This window comes from Armigeres subalbatus, chromosome 2 (assembly GCF_024139115.2).
Source record: "Armigeres subalbatus isolate Guangzhou_Male chromosome 2, GZ_Asu_2, whole genome shotgun sequence".
Classification (NCBI taxonomy): Eukaryota; Metazoa; Arthropoda; class Insecta; order Diptera; family Culicidae; genus Armigeres; species Armigeres subalbatus.
In genome coordinates, this window is record NC_085140.1 from 1,209,634 (window position 1) to 1,230,376 (window position 20,743).

The following is a 20,743-nucleotide window of genomic DNA, read 5'->3' on the forward strand; positions in this document are numbered from 1 at the left end:
AGAATTTTTTTTTACAAACTGTGGTGCGAAAATAGTGACTTTAGTGACCATTTTCCGAAAAATAGTGACTTTAGTGACTTTTGGATGCAAATAGTGACTTTTTAGTGACTAGGCTCGATTGGTATACAACACTATGGGTCTCCGGGGTTATCAAAAAGTTCGTTGGTGCGCTATCAAAAGTTGTTTTTTTGGAGTGATCATATAGCCTTTCGATACAACTTTGTTGTACGAGAAAGGCAAAAAGCTCTTTAGGGGATTAGTTTATATTTTTCGATCATTTTTCATGTTTTGCATTAATTAAAATGCTAAGTTCCAAAAAGTGTGTCTACAAAATTTATACACACACACATACATACGCACATACAGACATGTGGCTGCGAAATGGTGAGTTGACATCTGGGAAGGAGCGACCTACACAGCTCTGGTCCTCACAAGTTCCAATCTCACGCTTCCACGGGTCTTCCGATGACAATCGACCGCCAGCTAAGGGGTTTGTACTTAGCTGGTAGTGCAGCCTGGGCACTGTTGTCCTTCTGACATCAGCTAGAGTGAGTGGGTGCGACCAAAGGGACCGTCGTCTCTAACCTCTAATCCCAAGGCGTTAAGCGACCCATGCCGAGGGGATGCATGGCCAGGGCGGTGAAATAATGAGCTAGGCCTTTTACGGAGCCTGTGGGGTACCTGGGCACTAGAGTGATTCAAATTTTGACTTTTTCGCTCCCCTATGCTTAAACGATGACAATTGCTGTTTAATTAATCCTCCTAAATTTTTAGCTAATTTGGATGTAACTAGACTGAGCACGAGCAGTTTGAAGTTTGTATGGGAATTACTATAGAAATCGTCACTAAAGCAAAAGACCGTTCCGTGTTGCAAGCCATCAAATATTCAAATGTAATCGACCCGATGACTTCATAGAATACTTCCTTAGTTATAGGACAAAAATGCTCATTATTGATATTGATGTTATTCTTTTACGTGTTAAATTGAATTTACCACGATTCAGTATTTCCCCAATTACTTTTCTTACAAGCACAGAATTGTTTCGCAACAAAGACGACCAGTTTCATTGCAACATTTTCTATGTTGGCAATAAAGTCGTATATTTTAGGACTTAATGAGTAACGTTACGGAACGGTTTTCCTCGAAAGTGACTGTTTTCGTAGTAATTTTCATACAAACTTCAAACTGCCCGTGCTCAGTCTAGTTACATCCAAATCAGCTAAAAATTTAGGAGGATTAATAAAACAGCAAATGTCATCGTTTAAGCATAGGGGAGCGAAAAAGTCAAAATTTGAATCACTCTACTGGGCACCCTCCACAGTAATTGTCCCTTACCGCGTCATGCTGGGCTCTGGCGTGGCGTCTTTTCCCGAGCAACTCGTGGGACCAAAATGAAAAAACAAGTCAATTCTTCAGGTGTGTTGTTCAGGTCTCCACCTAGGAGGCCAGAAGCAATAGTCGGCTGCTCGGTGCTCACTTAACCATCTCCCAGGCTACGCCGGTAGAGGTTATAGACGGCCCATGGCTTGTGAAGGCGATGAACCGCAAACGCGATGGGCTTTCGGCCTTCGAGGTGGCGACGGAATAGCTGGACGCCATCATCGACTTTGCGTCATCGAAGCATAATATCAGTAAGGACCTCAAGAGGAGCTTGCTGAAACTTTGAAAGTCGATGTTGGACGCCAAGCTGGAGAGGGCGGTCGGGACGGCCAAGTGTAAACCCGTGAAATCCGTGGAGTCGAGGTTTACCCAGACTGAGGCACAAGGATTCGCGGACTCGGGCAAGGTCGAATCGACCGAGGGCGTGCCAGCGAAGACGGTGGTGCCAAAGTCTACCCAGACTGAGGCTCAAGAATTTGCGGGCACGTCGGGGGTCACTGCACCAACGGAGCAGACGCAAAAACGGGGTCTCCAGGGGATGAGCTCCCTGGGTGCCGCTCCAAAACGCGGAAGGTTACTACCCCGAACAAGGGTAGTGGGGCTGGGAAGCTGAACCCCGGCCAGGTACCTCCCAAACCGGGGGAAGAAGGACCTGGAAAGGTCCGTCCACCCAGGAAAGACGGTGGTAAGGGGTAACGGTGTGAAGTGGAGACGCCCACAGCAGCCGTTCGGCTACGGGAAGGTACGGCAGGGACACAGGTAGCATTGGTTCGGCTATCTGCAGCGGATGCCTCCAAGCTAGTCAAGTTAGAGAGCGTCAAGGTGGGAGGTCGGTATTTTATGCGACAAACGTCAATTCATTGTTTTTAACGAAGGAGAACAAAAGAAAACCTACGATGATTCAAATGGATGATTCAACTCATCCATGAGTTTTTAGGTGCTGAGTTGGGTGCGTTTCAACTCACGCTTGAATTGAATCATCCATGAGTTTTGAGATTTTGAGTTTTTACCAACACTGCCTGTGGGCATATACGAGCAACCCGAAGTTTGCTTCAAGTGCCTGGAACCGGGGCACAAGCAATGGGACTGCGAAGGCCAAGCAAGACAGAAGCAAGCTCTGTCAATACCGCTGCGGATTGGAGGGACAAAAGGCAATAATGTTGCACGAACCCTCCCATAATTGTTTGATTTGTTCCAGCAAAACTGAACAACAAGCACCCCATGGGGGTCTGAAGTGCCTGGCGTTTCATGCCGTGCTGCAAATTCACAGTGCATGTAACGCAGCTGGCTTGCTCGGCCTCGCCTGAAGTATTTAGTGTGCGCAGGTTTAGAGGAAAACGGCGGAACACGTGTTGTTCGTGTGCCCACGTTTCTTTGCAGGCAATGCGTGCAAACCACTATGCTTGCCACAAGTGGTCTGGACACTACCCCGGACAACCGTAGTTCGGAGGATGTGTAAAGCATGAAGTTGGAATTGGAACGCCGTTTTATCGGCTATCGCTCAAATCGTGCGTCGGAGCTTACACAGAAGGTGGTGCGTGGACTCAAGGATGGCTAGTTCAGGCGCAAATAAGAGGTGGTCCAAGGGAAGTTCTGAGTCGGTGCCCATGCTCTGGTGGTCGAACTCCGATCCTTTTTATCGAACAGTAATGGCCGCGCGAAGAGCAATAGCATGGCATTTGTCGCTTTCGCGGCGTCGGTCAATCGGGCGGGTTCCAGAGCCCGAGGACCGGAAAGCGGGTCCTCGTCAAGGCTGGTGTAGGCATGTAGGCACCGCGTCGGCAAGGATTCCTCTGTGTGTTAAAGGAACAAACCCTATCGCAGAGAGGTTTGATTTGAAGGGTACGCGGCATCATCATTCTTGATGCTACCGATAGTCGTGCAGAGGGAAGCAGGCGCGAAGTCTACCCTTCCCACCTTCCGAGGACATAGGACGTGGTAAGGCCACCTGGAAAGCGGCAATGGAAACGGTTTAGCGGGTCGGGGATGTAGTCCTGCCTCCCTCGTTTGCTGTTGGAAGTGGTCCTTCAGCCTGCACGCTCCTGGACAAACTCCAGGATGTCTGTTGAGCAGATTCCCCTCCATTGCTCAGGGAAGAGAGAAAAAACATACAGACATCACCTCAATTCGTCGAAGCTGAGTCACGATTGGTATATAAACACCATGGGTCTCCGGGCTCCGTATCAAAAGTTGGTTTTGATTGATTATATAGCCTTTCGGTACAACTTTGTTGTACGAGAAAGGCAAAAAGCTCTTCAGGGGAATAGTTTATATTTTTTCGAATATTATTCATGTTTTGCATTGATTAAAATGCATTGCACCAATTTTAGAAGTTTTATTTTTTTTTTCAATTTTGCATTTTTTTTCCAATGGGGGAGTTTTGGGAAAAAAACAATGATTTTTCAATAATTCCGAAATGCAATGTCCGATCAAGCCAATTTTCAATAGAAAACAATAGGACCACAATTCCCCGTCGAATGCAACTTGTCGCGAGTAAATCGGATAATGCTAAGTGATAAGAAAATTATTTTGAGCTTTTTAGTGGAACAGTTATTTCAAACAGGTAAGACGAGTTTAAATCATTGACTTCAACATTAGGTTCTGACAGACAGTATTTTCGATAAGTCAAGGCCGTCTTCAAAGTGTCTCGTACTTGACTTCGACCTTGTCGACAAGTCGAGTCAAGTACGAGACACTGAAGACGGCCTTGCTGTTAAGGTCGAAATACGTATCTGTCAGGATACAATTAAGTGGTGGAATTCAATGGGATTGTTTAAACTCGTCTTATGACAGGTAATGCTAAGTTTCAAAAAGTGTGAGACCCGTAATGCTGGGTAGACACCTTTACGTGGTGTGTTACGGGGTAAGATCTACCATGGTTACATTGCCAGCTACAGGCAAATCCTGACCCAACGAATACCTTCCTCATTATCCAACCCGTGGTACTCTTTCTATGAGGGTGTCGCTAAGTCGGTGGCCTCTCGTTAAGTAAGTACCACATTCAACACTTCCTTCCTCTCCTAGTTACGGTGAAGATGGGCGGCCAGGAGTAGTAATCCTCATGCTTTTGTTATTTTCTTTTGTTTAAGACTGGAACCAAGGAGCACTCCTCTTCTTGATTTCTGATAGCATTCTAGATAAGGATCTCAAAAGTAAAACATGAGTATCACTAGTGTCCAATCTACGAATTAAACCGTAACAATGCTAATGCTAATGCTAATGCTAATAATGCTAAGTTTCAAAAAGTGTGTCTACAAAATTTGTACACATACACACGCGAAAAAAAAGTAATTGAAAAAAAAATCTATTATATTGTAATTATCTATATTGTATAATATTATAACATTTGACATAAAATTCATACATACATCATTCCCCCTTCTATAAGAGTCAAAACTCCTTTCCGAGCAAACAGATGAGGCTTCACTTTCATCCGATTCATCGCGTGATATTTTGCGATGCAGTGCCAAACGAGAAAAATCCGTGGATAAATCATGATCATCTGGTGAAAGTGCATCTGCTAAAGCGTTTTCAGCTTCTCTACTCTGTTGAAGTATTTTCTGGGCTAGAACGGGTCGTCCTGGATTCACTGGTGGCCTGTCTAATCTCCTGGGACTGTTTGTTCCATACACGTTACGGCGTAGTGATCCAAATTGCGTTCCCCTGTTAAAAAAAATACTTACATTGATTTATTTTCAATAATTGATAGTGGGTAGAAATAATAAAACAAAAATAAGTGGCTAAAAATTGGCCTGGAGACTTCTTTTATATTGCTCTTTGAAATGAAGGGGTGTGGTGTACACCATTTGACGTTCCCGACACTGAGTCTTTTTGATCTTTTTTTTTCGGCAAAAATATAAATTTCTCTTTAGAGTGGGATAAGAGTGCGCGTGGGGTAAGCGTACGTTTTCGATTCTTTGAAGCTATAGCAAAAGATAAACTAGCAGCACTGCATAAGAGTGACAGTTATTCTGACCAACTATTGTCATGTGTAATTGTTTTATTTTATTTATCCCGAGTACAGGTGAATAACAAACAAATAACATAATAATAACACATTTTGCTGTGATATCAGATTTTGTTATTCCTATGTTATTCATGAATTATATCCTTGTATAACTATAATAGTAAAACTTGTTACCATTAGAGAAGTCTCGTTTTGACCGTCTTCCAGTGCGGTTGTTTTTTTTGCGCTCTACTTTTGTCCGGTGATTCGTTTAAAAGTAGAACAATAGAAATAGTGTCCAGTAACCGCGGTCGAAACAAATGTGTAGTGTATAAAAAGTGCAGCAGATCCTGAAGACGTGTGCAGGTTCGTGCATACAAGGGCTGATCGATTGTTATCAAGGGCAATGTCCTTGCTAATATGTATTGCGATTAAGCCTATGTAAATGCTCAAACATGTTCAGCGTCAGAATTATTGAAGAGAGGTTAGGTTTGATAAACTGTAAAATTTATTTAACACGCACGCAGCCTCACAAAAGTACACACACCCATTCACATATATACACATATACATATAAAAATATACACATATACATATACATATGTATATGTATGTATATATACTGATCGACATGAGTATTTGTCATGTTTTCATATTAATCTCTATTAAAACATGACGAATACTTTTTATATAAGTGTAGACATATAAACACACATACACACTCATTTATACATATACAGTAGGGTGTCCCAAACAAAAATCGATGTTCATGGTGCTCAACCCTGAAATGAAAGATATACCTATCTGGATAATTTTTGTAGAGAAAAACGACTTTCTAAAAAATCGTTTAGATGTCGCGCCAGATCGATTGAAAAATGAGCATTTTTTAGGTGAAAAATCAAATTTTAGGTCAGTTCACATTTTTTTTGGGGCCACCCATTCGTTTTATATTTTTTTATTTTTCTGTGGATTTTTGCCTATATTCTGAATTAGTTTTTGGTATTATACGTTTCTACAGTCTGCAGATATTTTTTAAATATCAAAAAAACACATTTTTTGACTAATTTTAGAAGTTACTTCATCCTCGCACAAAATATTTTTTTTTCTCGTTCAGAACAACTTAGGTACTAGGACTCAAGCAATTGCGAACCTGCGTCGCGCCTGCCTACGGGCACGGAGGCGGATGCAGCGAGCACGCACAGAAGATGAGCGTGTTGAACGACGGGTGGCGTTCGTGGCTGCTAGAGCCGCTCTGAAGACTGAGATTAGATCAAGCAAAAAAGCCTGCTTCGAGGTTGTTGATACGCAAGAAGAGTGCGGATGGTCTATCGAGTAACCAGTTTGGCTTCCGAAAGGGGACCGTAGACGCTATCTTGTCGATTACCAAATCCGCGGAGATAGCTATGCAGCGTAAGAGGAGGGAAAGTTCACTATTGTGCAGTAGTGACTCTCGACGTGAGGAATGCATTCAATAATGCCAGTTCGGCAGCTATTAGAGATACGCTCCTGCGTCTTGGCTGGACATATACTGAAATTGGAATGATACAGAGAAGATTAGCATGGCCCCTGCGCAAGGATGACACGCAAAATCGTGAAGCGTTCCACATTTTTTAAAAATGGCAAGGCAAATGCTGGGTAAAGCATACCATTGGTACTTCGCGTACCTGAAGGAATAAAATAGACCCCATCTCGCAGTCCTTAGCCTTTTACCCAGCAACTCCTATCCCTACCTCCCCGCGGTGCTGGCCGGGATACGAGCAACCTTAGGGAAGATCGGGTAACCAACCCCGGTGGGAACTATGGTCGTATGCTGACAGGGAAAGGGTGGTTTGCTCCTCTCCGGAGGTGCAAATCTTATTGAGCGTCTGTTCTCCATGTCAGGATCGGCTCACAACAGCGTCTGTTCTCCATGTTAGGGGCGGCTGATCATCGTCCGAGTGCCAGCGAGGGACTCTAAGTGAAACTGTGCACCATGGTCCACCGGAAAAAAGGAGGAATGTCCCTCCGGAAATTTAGGAGGTTTGGTGTCAGGCCCTGCAAGCCAGCCTTTAAAAAATCATAAGCAACGAACAATCAACAAGAGATTACGGACCGGAACCATCGGCGAAGACCACTGCGACGAAAATGGACTAGCGATTGGAAACTCGGTTCGTGGAACTGCAAATCTCTCAACTTCATCGGGAGCACACGCATACTCGCCGATGTGCTCAAGGATCGTGGATTCGGCATCGTAGCGCTGCAGGAGGTTTGTTGGAAGGGATCAATGGTGCGAACGTTTTGAGGTAATCATACCATCTACCAGAGCTGCGGCAACACACACGAGATGGGAACAGCTTTCATAGTGATGGGCGATATGCAAAGGCGCGTGATCGGGTGGTGGCCGATCAATGAAAGAATGTGCAGGTTGAGGATCAAAGGCCGGTTCTTCAACTTCAGCATAATCAACATCCATAGCCCACACTCTGGAAGCACTGAGATGATAAGGACGCATTCTACGCGCAGCTGGAACGTGAGTACGACAGCTGCCCAAGCCACGACGTCAAAATCATCATAGGAGATTTGAACGCTCAGATTGGCCAAGAGGAGGAGTTTAGACCGACTATTGGAAAGTTCAGCGCTCACCGGCTGACGAACGAAAACGGCCTACGACTAATTGATTTCGCCGCCTCCAAGAATATGGCCATTCGCAGCACCTACTTCCAACACAGTCTCCCGTATCGGCACACCTGGAGATCACCACTGCAGACAGAATCACAAATCGACCACGTTCTGATTGATGGACGGCACTTCTCCGACATTATCGACGTCAGGACATATCGTGGCGCTAACATCGACTCTGACCACTATCTGGTGATGGTTAAACTGCGCCCAAAACTATCCGTCATCAACAATGTTCTGTACCGACGACCGCCGCGGTACGACCTGGAGCGACTGAAGCAACCTGATGTCGCCACTGCATACGCGCAGCATCTCGAGGCAGCGTTGCCGGAAGAGGGTGAGCTCGATGGGGCCCCTCTTGAGGACTGCTGGAATACAGTCAAAGCAGCCATTAACGACGCAGCGGAGAACAACGTCGGGTATATGGGCCGAAGTCGACGGAACGATTGGTTCGACGAAGAGTGCAGACAGATTCTGGAGGAGAAGGACGCAGCGCGGGCAGTCGCGCTGCAGCAAGGTACCCGGCAGAACGTGGAACGTTATAGACGGAAGCGGAGATAGCAGACCCGCCTTTTTCAGGAGAAGAAACGCCGCCTGGAAGAAGCGGAGTGCGAGGAGATGGAACAGTTGTGCCGTTCTCAAGATACACGCAAGTTCTATTAGAAGCTCAACGCATCCCGCAAAGGCTTCATGCCGCGAGCCGAAATGTGCCGGGATAAGGATGGGAGCATCTTGACGGACGAACGTGTGGTGATCCAAAGGTGGCGGCAGCACTACGAGGAACATCTGAATGGCGCTGAGAGTACAGGCAGTGAAAGTCAAGGCAGCGGAGAAGATGACTACGTCAGTTCTGCGAACGATGGAAGCCAACCAGCCCCACCTTGAGGGAAGTTAAGGATGCCATTCAACAGCTAAAGACCAATAAAGCAGCTGGTAAGGATGGTATCGGAGCTGAGCTCATCAAGATGGGCCCGGAAAAGCTGGCCACTTGCCTGCACAAACTGATAGTCAGAATCTGGGAAACCGAACAGCTACCGGAGGAGTGGAAGGAAGGGGTTATATGCCCCATCTACAAGAAAGGCGACAAACTGGAGTGTGAGAACTTTCGAGCGATCACCATCCTTAATGCCGCCTACAAAGTGATATCCAAGATCATCTTCCGTCGTCTGTCACCATTAGTGAACGAGTTCGTGGGAAGTTATCAAGCCGGCTTCGTTGACGGCCGCTCGACAACGGACCAGATCTTTACTGTACGGCAAATCCTTCAAAAATGCCGTGAATACCAGGTCCCAACGCACCATCTGCTCTTTGATTTCAAGGCGGCATACGACAGTATAGACCGCGTAGAGTTATGGAAAATTATGGACGAGAACAGCTTCCCTGGGAAGCTTACCAGACTGATCAAAGCAACGGTGGATGGTGTGCAAAACTGTGTGAAGATTTCGGGCGAACACTCCAGTTCGTTCGAATCGCGCCGGGGACTAAGACAAGGTGATGGACTTTCGTGCCTGTTGTTCAACATTGCGCTAGAAGGTATCATGCGGAGAGCCGGGTGTAACAGCCGAGGTACGATTTTCAACAGATCCAGTCAACGTACAACATGTGATAGATTTAGTTCGGAAAAGGTATTGGAGGGTAACCGCCCCTTCGGTGGGGTTTGATCCCACGACCCCAGTTCGCATGACAGGTGCTTTCCCTACTAAGCTACGAAGGACCTCCGTCGTCCGCCGCAGCTTAGCGGGTACTGATGAAACCAAATTCCCAGCACCAGGTACCAGCCGATCTCTCGCAATACATTTTCAGAACTAACTCTCTCAAATGTATTTTTGTACACATGTCAACCAAGTAGGATGAGTTTTTAGTATTGTCCGGCTCCTACACACTTGCTTCATCAGCAACGGCGCTCAATGAAGTAGGGTTGTGTGAGGTTGTGCCAGTTTTGTCGTCAGATCCCGACCCGACCACACAAGCGAAGAGAGATCGCCACTCGAGATCAGTACATTCAAAGTTAATTGCCTATATGCCGGGTATTAAGCCACCCGGAGTGGAAATTAATTACTATGTCTGAAACTTGATTATGCATATGTACAACATGTGATAGATTTAGTTCGGAAAAGGTATTGGAGGGTAACCGCCCCTTCGGTGAGGTTTGATCTCACGGCCCCAGTTCGCATGACAGGTGCTTTCCCTACTAAGCTACGAAGGACCTCCGTCGTCCACCGCAGCTTAGCGGGTACTGATGAAACCAAATTTCCAGCACCAGGTACCAGCCGATCTCTCGCAATTCATTTTCAGAACTAACTCTCTCAAATGTATTTTTGTACACATGTCAACCAAGTAGGATGAGTTTTTAGTATTGTCCGGCTCCTACACACTTGCTTCATCAGCAACGGCGCTCAATGAAGTAGGGTTGTGTGAGGTTGTGCCAGTTTTGTCGTCAGATCCCGACCCGACCACACAAGCGAAGAGAGATCGCCACTCGAGATCAGTACATTCAAAGTTAATTGCCTATATGCCGGGTATTACCTGGTGCTGGGAATTTGGTTTCATCAGTACCCGCTAAGCTGTGGTGGACGACGGAGGTCCTTCGTAGCTTAGTAGGGAAAGCACCTGTCATGCGAACTGGGGTCGTGGGATCAAACCCCACCGAAGGGGCGGTTACCCTCCAATACCTGTGTACAAAAATACATTTGAGAGAGTTAGTCTATTGACTAAAATAAATACTCCCCCTAAACAATTAGAAAATTCCCATAAGAAAATAGAAAATTGCCAATAAAGAAATCAGGGTATGAGCAATAAATAAATATAAAATTTCCACAAATAAAACAAAATTTCCATAAACAATTAAAAAATTTCCACAAAACAAAAATAAATAAGCACTTTTAAAAGCAAAAATTGCAATTATTAAAGAAGAATTTTCCATAAAAAAAATTAAATGTTCCACGGAAAAAAATACAAAATTTCCATAAATAAATCAATATTAGCAATAAAAAATAACAAAATTTTCACACAAATAAATATATTTTTCCATAACAAAATAACAATTTTCCACGAAATGATCAATAAAAAGCAATAAAAAAATAAGAAAATTTCCATAAAGAAATATAAAAAAGCAATCAAACTGTGCTTTTTTTCAATAGATGACCCCTTCTTTAAAAGCGTTTGAAATTCATGTAAAATTTCATCAGATTTATTGCTTTCTTGTATTTTTTATTATTTTTTTATTGCTCTTTATTGATTATTTTGTGGAAAATTTTTATTTTTTTATGGAAAAAATATATTCATTTTGTGGAAAATTTTGTAATTGTTTATTTGCTAATATTGATTTATTTATGGAAATTTTGTATTTTTTTCGTGGAACATTTTCATTTCTTTATGGAAAATTCTTCTTTTATAATTGCTATTTTTGCTTTTAAAAGTGCTTATTTATTTTTGTTTTGTGGAAAATTCTTAATAGTTTATGGAAATTTTGTTTTCTTTGTGGAAATTTTATAATTATTTATTGTTCATACCCTGATTTTTTTATTGGCAATTTCCTAATTGTTTATGGAAAATTTCCAATTTTAAATGGAAATTTTATTTAGCTGCCTCTGAAAATGTATTGCGAGAGATCGGCTGGTACCTGGTGCTGGGAATTTGGTTTCATCAGTACCCGCTAAGCTGCGGTGGACGACGGAGGTCCTTCGTAGCTTAGTAGGGAAAGCACTTGTCATGCGAACTGGGGTCGTGGGATCAAACCCCACCGAAGGGGCGGTTACCCTCCAATACCTTTTCCGAACTAAATCTATCACATGTTGTACATATGCATAATCAAGTTTCAGACATAGTAATTAATTTCCACTCCGGGTGGCTTAATACCCGGCATATAGGCAATTAACTTTGAATGTACAGATCCAGTCAATTTATTTGCTTCGCGGATGACATGGACATTGTCGGCCGAACATTTGCAAAGGTGGCAGAATTGTACACCCGCCTGAAACGTGAAGCAACAAAAGTTGGACTGGTGGTGAATGCGTCAAAGACAAAGTACATGCATGTGCGACAGGGCCCGCCTGGGAAGCAGTGTTACGATAGACGGGGATACCTTCGAGGTGGTCAAGGAATTCGTCTACCTCGGATCCTTGCTAACGGCTGACAACAACGTTAGTCGTGAAATCCGAAGGCACATCATCTGTGGAAGTCGGGCCTACTACGGGCTCCAGAAGAAACTGCGGTAAAAAAGCACCGCACCAAATGTGTCATGTACAAGACGCTTATTAGACCGTTTGTCCTCTACGGACATGAAACATGGACAATGCTCGAGGAGGACTTGCAAGCACTCGGAGTATTCGAGAGACGGGTGCTTAGGACCATCTTTGGCGGTGTGCAAGAAGACGGTGTGTGGCGGCGAAGAATGAACCACGAGCTCGCTCAACTCTACGGCGAACCCAGTATCCAGAAGGTAGCTAAAGCCGGAAGGGTATGATGGGCAGGACATGTTGCAAGAATGCCGGACAGCAACCCTTCAAAGATGGTGTTCGCTTCCGATCCGGCAGGTACGAGACGGCGTGGAGCGCAGCGAGCGAGATGGGCAGACCAGGTGCAAAACGACTTGGCGAGCGTGGGGCGTATCCGAGGATGGAGAGATGCGGCCTCGAACCGTACATTGTGGCGTCAAACTGTTGATTCAGTATTATCTGTTTAGATGTTAACTAAATAAATGAAATGAATCCTGCGTCTTGGAATTCCCGAGTACCTGTACAAGATTCTCGGAAGCTACTTCCAGAATTGAGTACTAGTACAGTAGACGTTTGATAACTGCAAGTCATTCAACTGCAATGCTTTTTAACTGCAATTCGGTAGTTGCAACAGTTTTGCAGTTATCGGACCGCTAAACTTCAAACTGATGTCAAACTCAATGACAACTGCATTGCGCTGCACATTTAGATGCACTTTTATTGCATCTGACGTCGATTGACAACCGTTTGACGTCTAGAATGCGTTGCAGTTATCGAACGGCATTCGTTAACTGAAGTAAACATTTTGCAGTTATCGAACGGCTACTGTATACGAAACGGAGGCGGGTCGGAAGTGCGTTGACATAACCTCAGGGATCCCGCAAGGTTCCATACTGGGTCCGGTGTTTTGGAACGTCATGTACGACGGTGTCTTGAGGTTGAAGTTCCAGGTGGGCGTGGTAATCGTCGGCTTAGCTGACGATATTACGCTGGAAGTCTACGGCGAATCGATCGAAGAGGTGGAGTTTACTGCAGCCCCCTCGATCGCAATTGTGGAGGAGTGGATGAGTTCCAGGAAGTTAGAACTGGCTCACAAGACTGAGGTGGTTGTTGTTTACAACCGAAAGTCGGAGCAACAAGCGGTGACTAGGGCAGGCAACTGCGCGGTCACCTATGAACGCTCCATCAAACTCTTGGGGGGGGTCAATTACGCCTGCAAGCGTGCCTCCACAGTTATAGTGGCATTGTCCCGGATGATGTCCAATAGCTCTGAGGTTTATGCCAGCAAGCGCAAGCTTCTGGCTAGCGTTGCTCTGTCCATACTGAGGTATGGGGGGTCAGCTTGGGGCACGGCCCTGCGTATTAACTAGAAAACGAAGTTAGAAAGTACGTATAGGCTCATGTGCCTAAGAGTTGCGAGCGCGTACTGTACCGTGTCGTACGATGCACTTTGCGTCATCACCGGTATGATGCCTATTGACATCGTTATCGGTGAAGACATAGAGTGCTTCGATATGCGCGGCACAAGAAGCATCCGTAGGACTGTGCTTAAATGGTCAAATGGCAGCGTGCGTGGGACAGTTCCACTAAGGGTAGATGGACACATAGGTTGATACCGGAGATAGGTACGTGGGTCAAGAGGCACCATGGGGAAATCACTTTTCACCTGACCCAGGTCCTTACAGGCCATGGTTGCCTCAGACAGTATCTACACCGGCTCGGACACTCGGCCTCGCCCGAGTGTCCGTTGTGCGCAGGTTTAGAGGAAACGACGGAACACGTGTTGTTCGTGTGCCCGCGTTTTCGCACAATGCGTGACCACATGCTTGCCACATGTGGTCTGGACACTACCCCGGACAACCTAGTCCGGCGGAGGATGTGTAAAGATGAGGTTGGCTGGAACGCCGTTTATTGGCTATCGTCCAAATCGTCTCTGACGAGCACAGAAGGTGGCGCGTGGACTCAAGGAATGGCTAGTTTAGGCGCATATAAGAGGTGGTCCAAGGGATCGGAGTCGGCTTTATGGGTCATACCGGTGCCTTGTGGTCGAACTCGATCCTTTTATCGAACAAGTGGCCGCGCGAAGAACAACATGGTATCGTCGCTTTCGCGGCGTCGGTCAACCGAGCGGGTTCCGAGCCCAAGGACGGAAAGGGGTCCTCGTCAAGGCTGGGACAGGCGTAGGCACCGCGTCGGTAAGTCCCTCTGTGTTGGCGAATAGGCCCTATCGCAGAGAGGTCAATTTGGGGTGCACGCGGTCATCTCTGAACGCTCCATCGAACTCTTGGGGTAATAATCGACGATAAGCTCACCTTTAATAGCCACGATCCTTCCCACCTTCCGAGGACATAGGGCGTGGTAAGGCCATCTGGAAAGCCGGCAATGCGCTGGCACGATACCATTGTGTTCTTCTAAAAAAGCGAGTCACGATCAGAAAAATATATTAAGCTCTTATTAGTGGAATGTATTAAACCGTCTAAGACGAATTAAGTACTGTCCATTTAATTCCACCAGTTAATTTTCGTTATCTTTGCAGATACGTATTTCGACCACAACTGTGTGGTCGTCTTCAGTGTCTTGTACTTGACTTCGAAGTCGAGTCAAATACAAGACACTGAAGACGACCACACAGTTGTGGTCGAAATACGTATCTGCAAAGATAACGAAAATTAACTGGTGGAATTAAATGGACAGTACTTAACGAGTCACGATGTTCGGTGCTGCAAGAACACGCAGCTAACCTCGAAGGTGCGTTGTGCACTGGCCCCCCTTTGAAGCATTACTTTCTGGTTGTACCGAAGGGACTATCGGCTTGGCGGCAATGGAAATGGTTTAGTGGGTCGGGGATGTAGTCCTGCCTCCCACGGTGATCCCTAACCCCGCACTTCCTGGTCAATCCAGGATGTCTGTTGAGCAGATTCCCCCTCCATTGCTTAGGAAGAAAAAAAAACACACACACACATACACACACTGCGAAATGGTGAGTTGACATCTGGTAAGGAGCGACCTACACAGCTCTGGTCCTCATAAGTCCCAATCTCACGCTTCCACGGGTCTTCCGATGACAATTGATCGCCAGCTAAGGGTTGCGTACTTATCTAGTAGTGCAGCCTGGGCACTGTTGCCCTTCTGACATCATCTAGAGTGAGTGGGTGCGACCAACGAGACCATCGTCTCTAACCCCTAATCCCAAGGCGTTAAGCGACCCGTGCCGAGGTGATGCATGGCCAGGGCGGTGAAATAATGATCTAGGCCTTTAATGGAGCCTGTGGGGTACCTGGGCAGCATCCACAGTAATTGTCCCTTACCGCGTCATGCTGGGCTCTGGCGTGGTGGACTTCTTTTCCCGAGCAACTCGTGGTACCAAAATGGAAAACCAATTCTTCAATTAGTGGTAGTAGTGTAGGCGACAACCCCTTCGCAAGAGGTGGGTTGTTCAGGTCTCCGCCTAGGAGGCCAGAGGAAATAGTCGGCAGCTCAGTGCGCAGCGCCAGCGTGGGTCACTTAACCATCTCCCAGGCTACGCCGGTAGAGGTTATAGACGGCCCATGGCTTGTGAAGGCGATGAACCGCAAACGCGATGGGCTTTCGGCCTTCGAGGTGGCGACGGAACAGCTGGACGCCATCATCGACTTTGCGTCATCGAAGCATAATATCAGTAAGGAACTCAAGAGGAGCTTGCTGAAACTTCGAAAGTCGATGCTGGACGCCAAGCTGGAGAGGGCGGTCGGGACGGCCAAGTGTAAACCCGTGAAATCCGTGGATTCGAGGTCCACTCAGACTGAGGCCCAAGGATTCGCGAACTCGGGCAAGGTCGAATCGACCGAGGGCGTGCCAGCAAACGGTGGTGCCAAAGTCTACCCAGACTGAGGCTCAAGTATTTGCGGGCACGTCTGGGGGCGACTGCTCCAACGGAGCAAACACACAAAACGGGGAGACAGTCTCCAGGGGATGAGCTTCCTGGGGGCCGCTCCAAAACGCGGAGGGTTACTACCCCGAACAAGGGTAGTGAGGCTGGGAAGCTGAACCCCGGCCAGGTACCTCCAAAACCGGGGGAGGAAGGACCTGGAAAGGTTCGTCCACCCAGGAAAGACGGTGGTAAAGGGTTACGGCAAGCTGAGAGCTCTCAGCCGCACCAGACCAGGAAAAAAGAGGGGGGTGACGCCTCCTGGACCCTGGCCAAGAACAAGAGGAAACCGAAGACGTCGAGGGCCGAAAAGAAGGCCAAGGCGAATGAGGGTAGGCGCCAATCGCTCCAGGGGCGATGCCCTAGTCATCACGGCGGACGAGGCCAAGTACTCGGACGTCTTGAAGGCGATGAGGAGTGACGTCAAGCTCGGTGAACTCGGCGCCGACGTACGTCGAATAAGACGTACCCGGATGGGCGAGATGACCCTCGAGCTGAAGCGGGGCGTCTCGCAAAAGGGCGCCGCCTACAAGAAGTTGGCGGAGGAAGCTAATGAATGGGTCTTCTCTTATTCCTCACACTAGGCGAGACGGTCAAGGTGAGGGCACTCACGACGGAGGTGAATCTAAGGGTTAGACCTAGACGAGATCACCGAAGTCGAAGAGCTCGTCACAGCACTGCGGCGACAGTGTGAAGTGGAGACGCCCACCGCAGCCGTTCTGCTACGGAAAGGTCCGGCAGGGACGCAGGTAGCATTTTTTAGGCTATTTGTAGCGGACGCCTCGAAGGTAGTTAAGTTAGGGAGCGTCAAGGTGGGATAGTCGGTGTGCTGTGGGCATATACGAGCAACTCGAAGTTTGCTTCAAGTGCCTGGAATCGGGGCACAAGCAATGGGACTGCAAATGCCCTGACAGAAGCAAGCTCTGCTCACGCTGCGGATTGAAAGGACATAAGGCACAATGCTGCACGAACCCTCCCAGTTGCTTGATTTGTTCCAGCAAAGCTGTGAACAGCAAGCACCCCATGGGGGGTTCGATGTGCCCGGCGTTTAAGCGTGCTGCAAAATCACAGTGCAGGTAACGCAGCTGGCTTGCTCGGCCTCGCCCGAGTGTTTGGTGTGCACAGGTTTAGAGGAAACGGCGGAACACGTGTTGTTCGTATGCCCACGTTTTCGCGCAATGCGTGACCACATGCTTGCCACATGTGGTCTGGACACTACCCCGGACAACCTAGTTCGGAGGATGTGTAAAGATGAAGTTGGCTGGAACGCCGTTTTATCGGCTATCGCTCAAATCGTCTCGGAGCTACACAGAAGGTGGCGCGTAGACTCAAGGTTGGCTAGTTCAGGCGCAAATAATAGGTGGTCCATGGGTTCGGAGTCGGCTTCATGGGTCATACCGGTGGTCATGCTCTGTGGTCGAACTCGATCCTTTTATCGAACAAGTGGCCGCGCGAAGAACAACAAGGTATCGTCGGTTTCGCGGCGTCGGTCAACCGGGCGGGTTCCGAGCCCGAGGACGGAAAGGGGTCCTCGTCAAGGCTGGGGCAGGCGTAGGCACCGCGTCGGTAAGTCCATCTGTGTGTTGGCGAATAGACCTTGTCGCAGAGAGGTCAATTTGGGGTGCACGCGGCATCATCATTCTTGATACCAGTCGTGCAGAGGGAAGCAGGCGCGAAGTCGACCCTTCCCACCTTCCGAGGACATAGGGCGTGGTAAGGCCACCTGGAAAGCCGGCAATGCGCTGGCACGATACCATGGTGTTCTCCTAAAAAAGCGAGTCACGATGTTAGGTGCTGCAAGGACACGCAGTTAACCTCGAGGGTGCGTTGTGCACTGGCCCCGCTTTGAAGCATTACTTCCTGGTTGTACCGAAGGGACTATGGGCTTTGCGGCAATGGAAACGGTTTAGCGGGTCGGGGATGTAGTCCTGCCTCCCTCGTTCGCTATTGGAGGTGGTCCCTAACCCCGCACTTACTGGACAACCCAGGATGTCTGTTGAGCAGATTCCCCCTCCATTGCTTAGGAAGAGAAAAAAAACACACACACACACACACACACTGGGCTGCGAAAAGGTGAGTTGACATCTGGGAAGGAGCGACCTACACAGCTCTGGTCCTCACAAGTTCCAATCTCACGCTTCCACGGGTCTTCCGATGACAATTGACCGCCAGCTAAGGGTTGCGTACTTAGCTGGTAGTGCAGCCGGGCACTGTTGTCCTTCTGACATCAGCTAGAGTGAGTGGATGCGACCAACGGGACCATCGTCCCTAACCCCTAATCCCAAGGCGTTAAGCGACCCGTGCCGAGGGGATGCATGGCCAGGGGAGGGGGGAGGGGAGAAATAATAAGCTAGGCCTTTAACGGATCCTGTGGGGTACCTGGACACCCTCCACAGTAATTGTCCCTTACCGCGTCATGCTTGGCTCTGGCGTGGTGGACCTCTTTTCCCGAGCAACTCGTGGGACCAAAATGGAAACCCAAGTTAATTCTACCGTTAGTGGTAGTAGTGTAGGCGACAAGTATTCGCGGGCACGTCGGGGGTGACTGCTCAAACGGAGCAGACACAAAAATGGGGGAGACAGTCTCCAAAGGATGAGCTCCTTGGGGGCCGCTCCAAAACGCGGAGGGTTACTACCCCGAACAAGGGTAGTGGGGCTGGGAAGCTGAACCCCGGTCAGGTACCTCCAAAACCGGGGGAGGAAGGACCTGGAAAGGTCCGTCCACCCAGGAAAGACGGTGGTAAGGGGTTACGCCAGGCTGAGAGCTCTCAGCCGCCCCAGACCAGGGAAATAGAGGGTGATGACGCCTCCTGGAGCCTGGTCAAGAACAAGAGGAAACCGAAGACGAAAGGGCCGAAAAAAAGGCCCAGGCGAATGAGGGTAGCAAGGCGCCAATCGCTCCAGGGGCGATGCCCTAGTCATCAAGACGGACGAGGCTAAGTACTCGGACGTCTTGAAGGCGATGAGGAGTGACGTCAAGCTCGGTGAACTCGGCGACGACGTACGTCGAATAAGACGTACCCGGATGGGCGAGATGATCCTCGAGCTAAAGCGGGGCATCTTGCAAAAGGGCGCCGCCTACAAGAAGTTGGCGGAGAAAGTCCTAGGCGAGACGGTCAAGGTGAGGGCACTCACGACGGAGGTGAATTTAAGTGTTAAAGACCTAGACGAGATCACCGAAGTCGAAGAGCTCGTCACGGCACTGCGGCGACAATGTGAAGTGGAGACGTCCACCGCAGCTGTTCGGCTACGGAAAGGTCCGGCAGGGACACAGGTAGCATTGGTTCGGCTATCTGCAGCGGACGCCTCCAAGGTAGTCAAGTTAGGGAGAGTCAAGGTGGTGGTCGGTATGCCCTGTGGGCATATATGAGCAACCCGAAGTTTGCTTCAAGTGCCTGGAACCGGGGCACAAGCTAATGGACTGCAAAGGCCCTACAGAAGCAAGCTCTGTCGACGCTGCGGATTGAGGGACATAAGGCACAATGCTGCACGAACCCTCCCAACTGTTTGATCTGTTCCAGCAAAGCTGCGAACAGCAAGCACCCCATGGGGGGTTCGATTCGAAGTGCCCGGCGTTTAAACGTGCTGCAAAATCACAGTGCAGGTAACGCAGCTAAACCTGAACCACTGTGATGCAGCCCACCAACTGCTGTGTCAGACAGTTGTTGAATGGGGGACGGATATCGCCATCATAGCAGATCCTTACCGGCACCCGCCAGGAACGGTAATTGGGTCACCGATGGGTCTAAAATGGCGGCGATATGGACAACGGGGAAATACCCAGTCCAAGAGTTGGAGTCTTCGACACACGAGGGCTTCGTCATTGCCAAAACCAACGGGGTCTTCTTCTGCAGCTGCTATGCGCCTCCTCGATGGTCGATCGAGCAGTTCGGTCGAATGCTAGATTGTTTGACGGCTAACTTGATGGGGCGTAGGCCGGTGGTGATAGCGGGGGACTTTAACGCTTGGGCCGTGGAATGGGGAAGCCGATCCACGAATCAACGGGGGCAGATCCTGCTGGAATCACTGGCCATGTTGGATGTGGACTTGGCTAATGTCGGTACCAAAAGTACCTACAGCTGGAACGGGGCCGAGTCGATTATCGACGTTACGTTCTAGAGCCCTGGCCAAACGAGTAGTTCGAACTGGAGACACGTAGGGCGATGGCCTCTACAGAGCGGTCTCCAGAGATGCTAAAGAGGATCATCGCGGGGCTCTTCCCACGTCACGACCCAAGTCCCTGGCCTCCCTTTGTAGAGCTGCCACGGGCCAGGGTGGCCGAAGAGTAACGGTGGCGGAACTTGCGGGGATTGCACAGTCCCTTAGTGTAGGTAAGGCGCCAGGACCGGATGGTATTTCGAACCTGGTCATCAAAACGGCCATTGCTGAGGCTCCCGAGATGTTCAGATCTGTCATGCAGAGATGCCTGGACGAGGGAGCCTTCCCTGAAGCATGGAAAAGGCAGAGCTTGGTCCTATTGCCAAAGGCGGGAAAACCACCGGGGGATCCGTCGGCATATAGACTAATATGCCTGCTTGATACGGCGGGGAAGGTGCTCGAGAAGATCATCCTCAACAGGTTGTTGACACGCACGGAGGGTGTAGATGGTCTATCGAGTAACTAGTTTGGCTTCC

General features: G+C 48.3%; 1 protein-coding gene and 1 pseudogene across 10 annotated transcripts in view; one reads left to right on the plus strand and one right to left on the minus strand.

The window, feature by feature from the left end:
* LOC134217420 (CLIP-associating protein) overlaps nt 1-20,743 on the minus strand; it is a 128,650-nt gene that overhangs the window by 41,307 nt on the left and 66,600 nt on the right. For all 10 annotated transcript variants that reach the window (XM_062696172.1, XM_062696171.1, XM_062696179.1 and 7 more), the window contains one exon: nt 4,750-5,044. In XM_062696172.1, coding sequence (XP_062552156.1) covers nt 4,750-5,044 — 295 coding nt within the window. The remainder of the gene's footprint in view (nt 1-4,749; nt 5,045-20,743) is intronic.
* LOC134218668 (U6 spliceosomal RNA) lies at nt 6,838-6,938 on the plus strand (annotated as a pseudogene).